The sequence below is a fragment of the Galeopterus variegatus genome, unplaced genomic scaffold, assembly GCF_000696425.1.
Source record: "Galeopterus variegatus unplaced genomic scaffold, G_variegatus-3.0.2 Scaffold899, whole genome shotgun sequence".
Lineage (NCBI taxonomy): Eukaryota > Metazoa > Chordata > Mammalia > Dermoptera > Cynocephalidae > Galeopterus > Galeopterus variegatus.
In genome coordinates, this window is record NW_007727010.1 from 265,515 (window position 1) to 281,420 (window position 15,906).

Genomic DNA, 15,906 nt, shown 5'->3' on the forward strand with positions numbered 1-15,906 from the left:
TTTATGGCAATTAGACTATGATAAAATGAATTTGCTAAAGTTTCTATCTTGCATCTTTAAGGAGTACCTTTCAAAACAAACCATACTCCACTACTAACATGTAATTATAGACTTCCTGTTTAATATTTTTATGTAAATACTACAATGTCAATATCTAAATTCCTGTGATGTTCTATAAAGCATTCAGCACAATAATTATAAATCAACTCACTTAAGAAAGGTCAATACTTAACAATAACACACAAGATGACTAATACTCAGTTTCTGACACACAAGGTTATAACAAAAAAACTTTATTAAGTACGGTTTCATATTTAGAACTTCCAAGCTTACAAATATGATTGGGTTTATAAAATACATAATTTATTCTTCAAAAACACAACTTATATACAGATATTAACTCAGTCTCCAAAATACTCAATAAAGATGTTTGGGTGACACTTATAGAACTGACTTAGCAATTTTTTCTTCTCTTTGGCAGATAATTTTGAATCCTCATCAATAGTTTTTAGTAAATTCAACAGCTCATCTTTGGTTGTCTTCTGTGTACTGTTGGAATAGTCACTTTGATCAATTCTCTGGCAATAAATATATCCTTAAAGTTTAAAAGTAAAAAGTGCAGTTAATGACTCTTCCTCCAATTTAACTAGAAAAATCAAGCAATATTTTTATATTTATATTTTTCTTCTCCATTTTGTGAAATGCACTGAAGATAATAAGCACAGCTGAATTTCTAACCCTGATCAAGCTGCTTTTTACAGATGAGGACAGTGATTCTAGAAAGTTAGATAACTTGCTCAAGGCGTCCTACCAAGGCAGTAGAGGAGCTGGGATCTGAACCCATTGTGTCTGGCTCTGCTAGTGTTAAGAGCCCACATTCTTAAACTGCCAAGCTATGCTCATACAAGATAGTTTTGACATAGGCGGTGCTCTGCTAAGTCTGAATAACTCTGAGGAGAATGTTTAGAATTTAGTGAAATTAAAGTACTATTACTTACAGCAAAACAAGTTCAAATAAACATTAGGAAACTGGAGTATAATGAAAATAATATTTCTCAGATTACCTGTGTCTCTATTTGGATCTCTTCCCTTCTGTATGGCCATAAGCTTAACACTGACAATTTTATGTAGAGTTCCAGGAATCTTAAGAAAAAGAAGGGACATGGGACATTATTCAAATGCGTTTTAATCTAGTGATCTACTACATAAACTCAATTTAACTACTTTCAGAGTGTTACCTTAAAAACATCTTTCTGATGATCCATTAAAAAAAGTACCAGAAGATCAGTCTTGCCTTTGGATAAATTTTTATTGTCAACAATAGCTTTTGAGAATATCCTTTTCACAACCATTCGGTTGTCACTCTATAAAAACAAAACAAAACATATTCCATAGCATGTATGTATTTAAAAGACTGAGTTTAATTTAAAAAGGATTATTGAATGTAAATATCTATTATCCATTCCAGCAAACCTGATGCTGAAGATAGATAATCCAACACAAGTCCTAAAAGTCTTGAGGATACTGAATATAATTAACATTTAGACAAAAGACTTACTTCTTTTTGTAATTTAAATTCGGAAGGATGTGCTGCAACAGCCATGAAATACAGTAGTCGTCTAAATTCTTCTCTATTTTGGGAATCCAAAAGTTTTAGAAAGAGTTGAGTAGCTTCCAATGCTATTTCAGTCTTCCCATTCACTTTAGCCAAAAGAAAAAACTGCTTTTAATTGACCAAATATGACTGTATTAAAGAGAACAAAACTCAAGTTTCAGCTTAAGATAAATAGTACACTTATTCAAAATTATTTCCAAAAGCAAAACAAAACAAGATTTGGAATTATAATGAATAACCAATTCCATAAGGGCAGCCTCTTCTCAAATTGGCAATCAAGGACTTAATACCCTAAGGCCTTCTTATATGAAAGTACTTTAAAAAGCTTGTGGAAAAACAGAATTAACATAATATGAATCTTTCCATCAACTTTTTGAAGTATCCTCATAACACCTCTTAGGGTGTTAAATCAAACTCTTGGCTTGTAGATAAATTCCCAGCCTATGTTTTTCATTAATTCAACACATTTTGGGGGTCTCCTATTTGTAGAATACCGATGTATCCAATTCTACCTGAGAAAAAGAGAAAGGATTCTCTGAAGTCCCCAATTTGTTTTCAACGAACCATGTGGAACAGTCTAGCTCATTGGTAGAGGGACAAAGCAGTGTCTACCATTTTGAAAAGAATGAAGGGGGAGAGGTAGTGGTGCTGGTAATTCTTCCAAAGAAGAGAACTGCTGCTCTGTGCTTAAGCTTGTGGTGAATGACAACAGCATTCTCCTTTGACAACCAGAAAGTTCTATATAACTGTAGAGATTGTTGAAGCCTCTTTCCAAATGAGCCCTAGAAGTTTTGGAATAAACACACTTTCCATGGATTAATCCAGATCCACTCCCAACTTGAAACAGTACTATTTTTATTAATTTTGAGGACAACTAACTTTTTCCTGTTTCTTCCAAAAGATAAATTCTAGTATCCAGTAAAATCTTACTTACCTAAAAGTTCTGCAATTCCATTATGAACATCAGATAAGTGATTTAACAGAGGCTCCCTCCTACTGTAATATTTGCCAATGGCATCAAACAGAAGTTCTTTCACTAGGTCACCTCTATCTGGTTGCTCAGGAAAGTTTCTGCTTATGTCCACCACCATCTGGTCTGGAAGGTATTCCAAGCAGTCAACTGCTGCAGACAGCCACTCATCTTCCCTATAGGGGAGGGGGAAGATTACTTTAAAAAGCAAAGAAAAATAAATTCAAACATAGTACCTAATTTTCTAGCTAATTTCAAGCTTGCCACCATGATAAATTTCTACATGCTTAAAGGTAAGTGTAATTCTTTTTAATATATGAATGTACTTTAAAAACTTAGTGGAAAAATTGGGGCTGGCTGGTTAGCTCAGTTGGTTAGAGTGCAGCCTTACATAATGCTTGCCACCATGATAAATTTCTACATGCTTAAAGGTAAGTGTAATTCTTTTTAATATATGAGTGTACTTTAAAAACTTAGTGGAAAAATTGGGGCTGGCTGGTTAGCTCAGTTGGTTAGAGTGCAGCCTTACATAATGCCAAGGTCATGAGTTCGGATCACCATAATGGCCAGCTGCCAAAAAAAAAGAAAAGTGGAAAAATAGAATTAGGAGATAATACAAATCTTTCCATGAACTTTCGGAAGTACCCTTATATCTCTAGATCATGTATCACAGATAAAAAAATTCAGCTTTCTGTTTTTTTTTTTTTTGCAAAACAAACTATCCACCACAATATAAAAGCAAAAAGGACATCAAAATTCAAATTCTACTCTTTCCATTTACAACAGAGACCTAGAAACTCCAAGTTACTTGCACAGGCCCAAGGCAGGACTAGATCCCAGATCTGATTCCTCCAATACCACGTTGCTTACTTCAGATCTCTGTATATGATATATCATTTTTAAATTTGGCTAGGACAGAATAGAGGAAGATAAAGTTTCAAAATAAATATCAATTACCATATTTAGTAAAATGCCAGCTCAAGAAATAACTTAATATTCAATTTGTTTATAAATATAGTTTAAAAAACAATCAATCATGTCCTCTACTGCCATGGACTCAGGACAACTAATTCTGCCATGAGCCAGGTGAGTTACCTCAGGCAGGTCACTTCACCTCTCTGGGCACAGTTTCAACAAGTTTATAACAAGATGCAGCCAGATGATCTTTAAGGTCACTTCTAGTACAAATTCTGTCTCTGTACATAGAAGTTAATGATAAAATGTTTTCACATATTACTTAGGCTGTACAAATGTAACTTAAACTCATAGAATAAGCTTCCTATTATATATACATGCAGAGTTTAATAACTAGTATGTTGAGATTAACTTTTTCACATAAGATTTTAAGCTACCTTCTGACATTCCATTGTTCATAGTAATAGTTCATTGGAATGTAGAACTTGTGAAATACTGAAAATGTAAGTTGTATTCCTTTCAAACATTTCCATCTCCTTAACTGGACTGGAATACTATCTGCTAAAGCAAAATAATTAAAAATTAAATAATCTAAAAAATATAAGAACTTATTTTAAACTTTAATAATTTTACTGAGAGGAGTTTCAAAGTTACGAGGAATATAGAACACTTCCTAGGAAAAAAAATATTAATTCTCTTAGGACCTGAAGTTAAGCCTTCAAACCTTAAGATTTATATTCAGGAGAATGGTAGTTGGAGGTGACTTACTGTCATTATATTTCTTTAATATAATTAGTTAACTAAAAAATACATACTTAACAAGCATTCTAAAGAAGTATAAAAGCATATGTAGTAAAAGGATTACAAGAATTTGTCAAGTCTGTTAATTTTATTCCAGATCCCTTTGAGGATCACCTGCATTCTTTTTTTTTTTCTGGTGGCTGGCCAGTGCAAGGATCTGAACCTATGACTTTTGTGTTATAAGGTTGTGTCTTTGAGGAATCTTAAGAGACTAGACAGCCCTACATTTTAACAAAGAAGATGGAGCATAACCATTTTCTTCACTTGATGTGCAAGTAAGTTATATGCGAAACAAAAATGAATATGAAAAAAAATGAAAGTTAAACCTAATTTTGACTAAAGTAATTTTGTTCCTCTCTTTCTCAGATATAGATAATATCAACTGACAATGCAGGTCTGATCCTATGGAAAGTAAAATTCAAAAGATTACCCTAAAGTCATTATCTACAATCAATCTACAAACACACATAAATTATTATATATTTCCACATACTGAGAGTCACTATAAGCTTTGAGAATCCCTCGATCCAGATAGTTACTGCTGTTGACCATGTCAGGTTGCCTCTTAGGTTGAGGGACTTTAAGCACAACCTCTTGCTGTTTGAGTAAGGAGTCAAGAAGTGGAAGGTCTACAAGCTGTAGTAGACGCCCAATTGTTTCTTCTTGCCATACTTCATTAATAACTACAAAGGAGAAATGACAAGGTGAAAAGTAACAAACAATTAATAGTTACTATACACTCACCACAATATTTGTCTAGGAAGGTCTAAGCTAATAAATTTCTGGCCAAAAAAAGAAAAAAAAAGAATGAAGCAAAGAAAAAGGAAAAGTCAACCATATGAAGTGCTTTCTTATAACAAAGTAAAACAATCCAAGATTTGTTTAAAGTGTAGGAGAACAGACTTTGGACAACAGGAATTCTTTTCATTCTTTATAAAAGATTGTAAAAAGCAATCTGTCAGATAAGAGATCAAGTCATATAACATGTTAATAAGACCTCTGAAAGAAAGAATGACTCATTCAATCTAAAACTGGTTTGAAACTACTGGCCACAGATTATACCACTCAGGGTTCCACAAGTGGAATGGGGGAAGGAGGGTGGAAATCAAAGTCACTCAACTGCACTCCATCGCCACAGACAAGGAAGAACATAAGAATTCTGTTAATGTTTTAATGTAGTTTTCAAATTTGTATTTAACCTAAAAAAATTAAAGGAAATAAATATCTGAGAACATATTTTAAATAAAAATATGCACGCAAAACATTTCAGATTTGAACCTCTGCCAGCTCGCAGGACAAAAGTCAGTGTTCAAGAGTTGTAACACTGATCTATTTGTTAAAGATAATAGACTTCTGTTAAAACTTAATACAAACAGCTTTAATACATAGTGCACTCTTTCTCTGTGCTTTGTGTATTTAAATTCTAAGAAAGGTTAAGACTGAAAAATTTTAAATAACTTTAAGTTAGTCTTCTATTTCTTACTTTGCATCAATACAAACAGCTTTAATACATAGTGCACTCTTTCTCTGTGCTTTGTGTATTTAAATTCTAACAAAGGTTAAGACTGAAAAATTTTAAATAACTTTAAGTTAGTCTTCTATTTCTTACTTTGCATCATTTTTAGCTTACCTTGTGGAGACAAGGTTGCAGAGATATCTACATGAGGGGAGTTAGTAGGTTTTAAACTCAGATTTTCCCACAGATCCTCTAAACTGGCTGATTTGATATCAGGTGACAATAATGCATCTGCATACCTAAAATGAATTTATTTCATAAATTAATGTTTATTAGTAAGCCCACAGAATAGTATTTGACAGCTAAGAGTTTCTAAAGTTTATGTTTTCAGAGCAAAAACACAACAAATGCAAATTCTAAGAATGCAATAAAATGTAAAAACACCCCACCTAATATACATACTCTAAATTTTCCTTTGAAAATTTATTTAATTTTAAGAAATTCAATGACTAAAGTTTAAGTTGCCAATTTTTAAATGTAATCAAACTTCATTATGCTTACTATTTTTATCCGTTATCTCTATTTGTGAGGCATTCTTTGGTGGATAATACTCATCATTTTCCAAATACAGACCTATAGTCCTTTACCTGCAATTCTGAAACCCAAAAAGCTTTAAAAATCAAAGGTTTATACAGAACTTTTACAGTGACAAAACCTGTCCTGAAACTATCATGGCCTTTATTTATCCCAGTTAGTATGAATATTCTTTTGTTCACCACAGAAATATTAATATGCCTGATTACCAGATGCTGTCACAGATCCCTCTAGGGTGTTACATGTACAGAATGACCTTTCTAAAATCCTCAAAGTTCCAACTTCCTAAGTGCATCTGTTCCCAACGGTTTCAGATAAAGTATGTGCACCTGCATCTGAAAAGTGCTGGCCACATCCTACCTCATCCTCTTTCCTTCCAGCATACAGACGTAAATTTTATGTTTTAGATAGAGTTTAAAAAATATTTGAAAACTAATATACTAATACTCTGACTTTATGTCAGATCTGAATTATAAGAGCTTCAATTACATCTCTGTACTGTTTAGCTGAGGGAAATAAAGGAGAAAGGTGAAGTTTTATTTCATGACAAATAACTAAGTTCATTATGTACTCATCACCTATATTCACTACAATCAGTGGGTTCCACAATTCTTTCTCCCTCTGAATGATTCCCTCTTCTCTCCCACTGCTGCTCAGTTCAGCCCTTGTCTTCTGTAGCCTGCAATACTGCAATAGATTCCTGACTAGCTCTCCCCAGTAAGCTGTCATCCAGCTGCCAGGATGACCTTTTTAAAACACCATCTCATCATACATAAAACCTTTCCATGGTCTTCCCAACACCTGTATGATCAAGTCCAAACTCCTTAACATGTCACATGAAGCGCTCCAAATTCCAGCTCTCACATGCCTTTCACACTTCACATCTGCCACTTCCTGGATTCTAGTGATACCTACAGTCTGGGTATCTCCCTGCCTGCCTTCACCTTTGCTTTCTCATACCACTTTGTATATCAATTCTCTAACACTTTTTACACTGTAACTATAACTTGAACAGAACAAAAAATTCAAAATTTGTTACTGTCTCTGCTAAATATAAAATAGGAACAAACAAGAAGTCTGGAAGATAATAAAGTTAACAAAATTTCCTGTGCTTTACCAAGTTTACCCACAGATCCAAATTTTAGCCAAATTTACTGTGTGAAAAACTAGTATATGGGCCGGCCCGGTGGCGCACTGCTACAGTGCGCCGATTGGGAGCGCGGTGGCGCTCCCGCCGAGGGTTCGGATCCCACATACAGACTGGTTCCCGCTCACTGGCTGAGCGAGGTGTGGGAGCAACACCGAGGGTTGCGATCCCGTTGCCGGTCCTGGTCCGGTACGGGCGCGACACTGAGGGTTGCGATCCGTTGCCGGACACGAAAAAAGACAAAAAGGAAAAAAAAAAAAAAACTAGTATAAAGCCAGTCAACATCCATAAAAAATTAGACAAAACCCTGCTAATATCCCCATGATAATCTAACAATATATACTAACCTGGAAGGTGAGTATAGTTTGTTCTCTTTGCCTAGTTGACTGTCTTGATTACGGATTGTTGTGAATCTGTAAAGGCTGCAACTACTATCTTCAAAGGTAGGCTTTTTGTCTTTTCCAAAGACTTTAGTTGGAACTGCTTCAAATACTTTGTAGTCCATAAGAGCTTGACACACTCTCACCACTTTGGCTCGAGGAATATCTACATCACCAAAATACTTATTCTGAATTAGGTGAGAAAAAATGACATCCACAGCTTCTGAACCAACGAAGCAGTCATTGTGTCGTTTTAAGTGGTGCCTTCGTTTTTTCACTTCCACTTGTGTTTGAAGAGTGTTTATAATGCTGCTCCATACATATGTGGCTCCAAATGGCTTCTGGGCCACACTGAAACCTGGAAGAGGAAAAAACCACAGAGAAACTGAGATTTAGTGCTTTGTTCATTTGTAATAAGGTCTAAACAATTCTTATGCAAAAAATGGCAATTTCCAAAGTTATTAATAAGGAGCAATTACGAGAGCAGCTTATTATTGAAATATTGTTACCAAGAGTAATTTGCTAAAAGATTTATTACCTAGTATATGCTTAACACTGTTGTTTGTGCTAGAATACAACAGTGAACAAAATAAAATCCCTGTTCTCATGGACTTAGATTTTATGGGAAGAAGATATAGACAATATATATGTGTTAGATCAGTGCAAAAGAAAAATAAAGCTGGGTAAAGAGAATGCTATTTTAAATGAGATGTCAGGAAATACCTCTCTGATAAGATTATAACTGACCAGAAACTTGAATGAAAGCAGGACGCAAGCTGTGCATGTATCTGGGGAGAGAACAGAAAGAGCAAAGGACCTGAGGTGGTACTGGGCTCTGCAGAACAGGAAGGAGGCCAGCATGGCCAGAGTGGTGTGCAAAGGGAGAGAAGAGGAGGAAGTGAGATCAAAGAGCGAGTGGAGCTGGGGTTTGAGTTTGGGTGGTGGGAGGGAGACAGATCAAGTAGGACCTTACAAGCAGTTACCAGTTATGTGCAAATAACGCTATTAAGTGCCTTACACAAATGATCTAATCTTCAAAAGCAACACTTTTTTATAGATGGAAAACAGATTCATGGAGGTTATGTGCAACTTCCAGACATTACACTGAAAGAGGTAGTACTGAGATTTGGTTCATATATATACTCGTATATATACATATACATAAACACACACAGAGATTGGTGGCAGGTTTAAACTAATATTTTTAAAGCTCCCTATTATGCAGGCTTATGAGTTAAGTACTTTGTAAGCAGGGTAAAGTAATAATTTGGTTCTTCTCTCTTTACATAAACACAGAGTTTGCCCTTTTGTGTGTTTCACTTTTCAGTGATCCTCTGAAAATTCAGCAGTCCTAATTTAAGCCCTCATTTTTGTTAAGTCTATTCTTCCTTTATTTTTAGGATATTTTGGCAGAGAAGTTGAAAAGTTATTATTTCCTTTAAGGTAGTCTAAAAAGGAAAACAATATGCATCAGTACAAAAGTAAGAAATAGGGGACTTATAATTAAAGAAACTGCTACTTGAAATTACCTTCCTACTTTTTTTTAGGCAAAATAGAATGTGTAAGATGAAAGCAAAAGATAAGTTCTTAAAGGACATTAAAACTCCACTTAATGCACTAGAGCCATAAATTTCAAGTGAGTCATTTGGAATTCATCTCTTCTGTTGCAATAAATATAAGGAGTGCTTGAATCACCATACGCACTGATAGCATAACTTGGAGCTACTAGCAATTTTAACATCTTTACCACAAAAATTAATAGCACACACACACATACACAAAGCCTTTTATTGCTTATTTGTATATTTCCAATACTGAAGGTAGATGGCTAATTTGCCACCTAACTACTATTATGATGTTAGTTTAAAATGACCAAGAAGATTGTTTCTAATTATCAAAATTATACTTTAAAATGGAAGATGTTTCATAAAAGAAGGAAGTAATTGTTACCAGTCTTCCAAACATCATGTGAGTAGTTTCAAAAATTAAATTTTAGAAGATTAACTAGATAAATCAAGCTGGAACTAGACTTACTACTGGTACAGTATTTAGTTTCTAGTGAATAGAACCAGAATCAGGCATTTGATAGAATCTCAAAATAAATCCAGGTTGTTCCTGGTATCCAGAACTCAGGAGTAGCTGTACTGTTTCCAGCCACAATGACTGACTAAAAAGACTGTTAGCAACAAACTCTTAACTTCTTAATAAACCAGAGATTAACTGAAATCTAAATGAATTTAATGTCTGCTCTTTAATCTTTTCTTTTTTTTTTTTTCCAAATCTTCATTGTTTATAAATAACAATAGCTAACATTTGAGTACTTACAGTATGACAGGCTTTGTTTTCTCTCATTTAATCCTGATAAACTTCTCTGTGAAATAGTTATTAACAATCCTATTTTGAGGAAATTGAGTGTCAGCGAGTCAAACTTGCCCTCAATTACACAGCTACTAAATATATACTAGCTTTTCCTAGTATTTAAATATAAATATTTTAAAAGTAAGCCACTAGGTTAGTAGTTTTAGCATTAACCTTAAATAGGAGACTTGGATTAAGTGCAAATAGCTTTAAGAGAGCCACAGAAATTACAAGAAACAAAATGAACAACTCTAATATTCATGCACCCTTAACCAAGCTATTTAAAAACTCTAGTCAATACTCCTAAAATAAGGTAGGATATCAAAAATTCTATAATAAATACTATCCACAGTACACAGGGGCAAGATAGGAAAGGAGGACAAGCAAGAGTCAAATTATTGTAGTGATCAGATTGCCTTTTAAGTACCAGTAAACAGACTTCTGTGCTAGTGATAATATTAAAGAAAAAACACATAAGTTATAACACTTTAGCTACGAGTAGGTTAGCATACAAATCCTAAAAAATAAGGCTGAGTCACTTATTAATTTGAGATCAATAAGACAACTGAAGGCGGTGAGAAGGAGGGGATATACAGACTCAATGATGTGGAAAAAGCTAAGCTTCATGGGGGAATTAAGAGGTAAAGAATAAATTTCCCCATATTAACTTGCTGCTTAAATGTGGGAAATCAGGAAGTTTTGCAGGTTGGATAATACTGCGTAAAAGATTAAAGAACAGGTTAGAGCAGGATAGTAGGCACCTGTGAGCCACACAATGTTTCCAGAGTCCTCCAGGCATGACACAATTCAGCCCTTCAGTTCCCCTCTGTTCTCGCTGACCATTAATTCCCAGTCACTGCATCCTGGGATATCTCCCCTCAAGCATCGCCACCCACAGACCCAAACTAGTTCATGTTCGTACAGATACTTTAATACGTCCTGTACCCTGGACTTGACAAGTAAATGTGCCAAAACCCACACCAGGATAACCTGTTTTTCTAATGCTGACTTCATCAGTTGAACACATATCCCCCTTATGCTGGTTTGAAACTTACCATCATCTAAGAGCTGAAATGAATATTGGTATAGCAGATCATGGCCCAGTAAGGTGACTTATTGTGACTTCTAAACAGGACTCAAGACACCAGAAATATACAATGAATACTTTGTAAGACTAGCAATCAAAGCTTCAGCTTGTCCTCAAACCTCACTTGCATTTGAATTGAACAACTCTAAAATTCATCATTATCTACATCTTGATGCTTCCTTATTTTCATTTGGTCAAGTGTTTTCTGAAAGTATCATGACCAAAGGAATCAAAAAAAGTTTAGAGACCAGGTACCATACCTCTGGATAAGAGACAACCTTTGTAAGTTGGTTTCTTCATCTACTGATACAAAAGCTGAACACTTCACTTAAGATCTAAACTACTGATTATAGAAATGTAAAGACTAAAGTTATATCTCTTCCATTTAGATATGGACATTGAATACCAAATATAATGTGGCAAACCTATAGGTAAGACATGAAACATATGGACAAATCTGCCCCTACCAGACACAAAACTTTTTGGAAGTTTGCCTAACAAAAGGTCCAGAAATTGTTTTAAACTAGATCTGTAACATACTATATGTTCTCGTAAGCACTTTATAAATCTAGGCTAGTTAACATTTACTTTTCAAGCAGTCTCATCTTTGTTTGAAAATAGCTATTTCTCAAAATGTGCCCTTCACATGTATTTGAACTCTACCAAAAAAAAATTAACAATAAAAGTTCATCTTCTAAGATAATATTGAATGCTGATACACATTTGTAATACTACCAGTAATGATGTTCACTTCTAAGAATGCACACTAAATAATCAAGTTAAAGTTACAAGGGGAGTATCAGCATCAACCATAATCCATGCAGTCAGCAACTCTAGTCCCACTGTGAAGACCTATTTAAAGGTAAAACGATTGTTTAATCACTTCAAATAGTGATTAAACCCTTAGAAATAGATTAATATAATCTATTATTAAATAGATTATTAAATAATTAAACCCTTAGAAATAGATCAATATACACAATATAAATTAGATTCCAACACAAGGTTAACATACACACAGAATTACTAAAACATGCTACCTCTGAATGAACATATTACAATTTTGTTTTCATTCTCAATCTTTAGACTGCACTAAAAAAAAGAAAAAAAAAGATTCAGATAGCTGATGTTTTCATAAAACTTTCTTATGGATTGCCTCAATATAATACAGTTGGTTAGTCAATATTTGCTAGTTGTAGATTATTACTAACTACTAAACACATTTTTAAAATGAAGGGTTAAACCCAGTGGTTCTCAGTGGGAGATTCTCCCCATCCCCAAAGATGTGTGTGGAGCTAATTTTGGTTGTCACAATGGGGGGAAGGTGCTGCTGGTATCTAGCCGGTAGAGGCCAGGGATGCTGCTAAATATCCTACAATGCACAGACAGCCCCCACAACAAAGAAAATGTCAATGGCAAGGTTAAGAAAACTTGGGTTGATTGAATACCGTTCAGACACAGAAATGTGAACTAATGCAGCAGGCACAGTGCTAGGTGCTCCAAATACAACGAGTAAGACCAGTGTGGACTTTGGAGTCCCAGAGACCTGAGTTCCATTCTCAGGTCCATCATTTACTAATATAATGCAAACTTGGGCAAACTGCCTAACTTTTCTGTTGCAAAACAGAGCAAATTCCACTTCTCTCTGTTATTGTGAGGACTGTGAGACAACATATGTTAATATGGTAGCACAGTGCCCAGCAATTAACAGATGTACAACTAAAAATAAAAGAGGCAAAACTGTCACAGTCTAGAAGAGTCTAAGGAGACATGACGACAGTGTAATGTAATATCCTGGATAGGCTACTGGAACAGAAAAAGGACATTAGGCAAAAACCAAGGAAATCTGAGTAAAGTATGCACTTTAGTTATTAATCATGTATCAATATTCGTTCATTAATTGTGATAAATGGACCATACTAATGTAAGATATTAATAAGAGAAACTGAATGTAGGATATATGGGAACTTTATGTACTAACTTATGTACTAACTGTATGACTTTTTTGTAAATCTATTCTAAAATTTTAAGTTTATCAAAAAAGTAAAAAGGAAAGTATCTTTCTTCCTCTTCCTTCTTCTGAACTCAGAGGACACAGTCCCCACCCTCAAGAAGGTTACCCTTTACCTACTCCTACCACCTGGATGATGACGTCAACCTCTGAACAGTATTCAAATAAAAATCACTAGCAGATGAAAAGACAAGATGTGACACATACCAGGGATTTAACTTTTCACCAGAAAATAACAAATCTATAAATCCTAAATCATTGAGGATTTAAGAGAATTTTAAGAAATACTTTTTCAAAGGAGATTTTAAAACATTACTCACAGAATTGTCAAGACAAAGGAAAAGGACATTTATTGGGCAGTAATCAAAACCTCGTGAAAATAGATAAACGTAAAGAGAATTGTGTTTAGGGTGTTAAAACTGGGCAGCTGTGACTAAGCTGAAAAAATTTCCTATTCTACCTATACCAAGATTGCAACACTTTTACCAGCTATTGGCTGTGGTAGTCCAAAGTTTATTTTCCTCCTATTTGGCAGTAGAGATGTCAAGCTAAAGACAGAGACTTTCACTGAAAAGAAGGCTACAGGCAGGTAAAATATGTAAAATAAGTCTCTATTACTAAAAAGAACAATTTAAAAACATGTTGAGAACGGTCAACAAAAGCAGGCATTGGCTTCTGCTTCAATTCATACAGATTAATGAGATAGCATATGGGAAGTACTTTGAGCTCCCTGGAAAAGTGATACCAGGCAAATTCGAAGAATTAGGTTACAGTATGAAGGGATAACAGGATAACATACCACTTTCTTGTCTGTATTAAAAGGCAAGTGTCTCTGAAGTACTGTCTGAAAGTTAGCATACAGACCTTATTTCTTCTACATAAATCAGGCCTTGGTGGTTGCAGCTCCTTTAAGGTATGGAAGAGTTACTAACTCGTGGAGAAACAAAAGTACAAAGCTGCTTGCCAGAGCGCACGGAAAAGGAATGGCAAGGAACCAAGAACAGCTGGCTCCCATTACCTTGCTCACTAGGACTGTGAGGATGCAACTAAAGGGTGGAAGAGGAGTTAACAAATGCTAACATGTAAGGATTCCACCTGTAGCAAGCAAAATAGATGAACACCAGTGGACCTCTCTTCCCACTGCACCTGGTATGCAGAGGACAGTGGTCTTTTCTTTCAATTCAAATCCGCTAACCAGCATTTTAACTCTTCCCTTTGAGAGTCACCTACTCAGTTTTCAAATACACATTCCCTTACACCATCTAAGAACCTGTTCACAATTGCTAAAGCCCAGAATTGGTATTTCAGCTGTTAGAGAAGACAGGGTGCCATGTTTTTTAATCAGGTGAAATTTGGGAATTTCCTTCGCTCAGAAAGTGAGCCTAAAGATTTCTCAACTGTTTTCAATATCACTCGGTTTTAAATTCCAAAATGCTTCATTATTTCTCTTCTTTTCACAATATAAATCAGGGAGATATTATGAATGTAGCTATTATATGCTTATCTGAATGTTTTAAACGGAAGAATAAGGTCAACATTACGCTCTTTCTTAGAAAAGTACAAATGAAAAGTGGTTCTCCATCACAATTTATTATTAGCATTTTGAAGATTAAAAGGAGCATTAATTTGTAAGTCAAACACAAGAGTGGGGCCACTCAGATGCACCCATTTGACCCAGAGGGAAGGAGTCAGTTTCACTGGTTGGCGGTTTACAGATGAAAGGCTTTTGTCAGATAGGGAACCAATTTCTGTAACACCCCACAATGCAGCTCCAAAAAGGGGAGAAAGTTGTAACTTACACGAACAAAAAAGCCAAGTGTTCCCTAGATGTCTTAAGAGTCATCTGAGTCACCCTTATTTACTGAGCTGTAGATATGCTAGAATCAGAATTTTATAACTGCTCATCTGATTCTGTTCATTTGTTCGGACATTTGAAGAAACCAAGATGCTAAACAAACTGCCCCCAAAAGATGTGATTAAGCTGGTGGCAGAATTCACCAACTTCTCTCCTAATGTCATGTTGCTTAAAAAAATAAATTCAAAACTTCTGTTCACTGAAACGTTGCTTATACAGAAAGTGTTAGCAAATACCTTTTATGCCAAGTTCCTGCCACTATCGCTTCTTTAACAGAAACCTCTCGTCCTTCCCAGGAAGAGTCTGAGGAGACGAGCGTGGCTCTCGATTCCTACCAGTCTGGAGAACAAAGTGCGCAAGAGCGGCCCCGGCCCCCAGCCCCCGGCTCTATCGTGCAGTCAAGTTTTGTGGTTGAGACGGGGCGCGAACAGCAATACAGATTCCAGATGTCAGCACGTCTGTCACCAGTCACGACGTGCGGCATATCCTGGAGACCTATGGCGAGCGCCCGGCACGCAGCGGGCGCGCGGACAAACGCGCGCGGAGAGTTCAAGTTTGGGTAACTTAGTAAAACGCTGGGCTGGGCGCCAGCTGCGACCCACCAGCCGGGAGCTGAACGCTCTGCGGCCGCAAGGCGGGGGCGTGGGCGGGAGGTCGCAGCTGTGCGGGGTTCCCCCCGACCGTCGTTCTGGCCCGGGCGGCTGGTCGGCCCACTTT

The 15,906-nt window shown here is 35.8% G+C and overlaps 1 protein-coding gene across 1 annotated transcript in view; it reads right to left on the reverse strand.

Annotated features, from left to right (window-relative positions):
- Positions 1-277: 277 nt before the first annotated feature.
- Positions 278-15,906, reverse strand: part of DEPDC7 (DEP domain containing 7) — a 16,980-nt gene continuing 1,351 nt past the window's right edge. Inside the window, exons 2-9 of the mRNA XM_008573298.1 lie at positions 7,846-8,236; positions 5,932-6,056; positions 4,795-4,984; positions 2,550-2,761; positions 1,559-1,701; positions 1,239-1,364; positions 1,065-1,143; positions 278-595 (exon numbers count right to left, since the gene is read on the reverse strand). Coding sequence (XP_008571520.1) covers positions 402-595; positions 1,065-1,143; positions 1,239-1,364; positions 1,559-1,701; positions 2,550-2,761; positions 4,795-4,984; positions 5,932-6,056; positions 7,846-8,236 — 1,460 coding nt within the window. The 3' untranslated portion in view covers positions 278-401. The remainder of the gene's footprint in view (positions 596-1,064; positions 1,144-1,238; positions 1,365-1,558; positions 1,702-2,549; positions 2,762-4,794; positions 4,985-5,931; positions 6,057-7,845; positions 8,237-15,906) is intronic.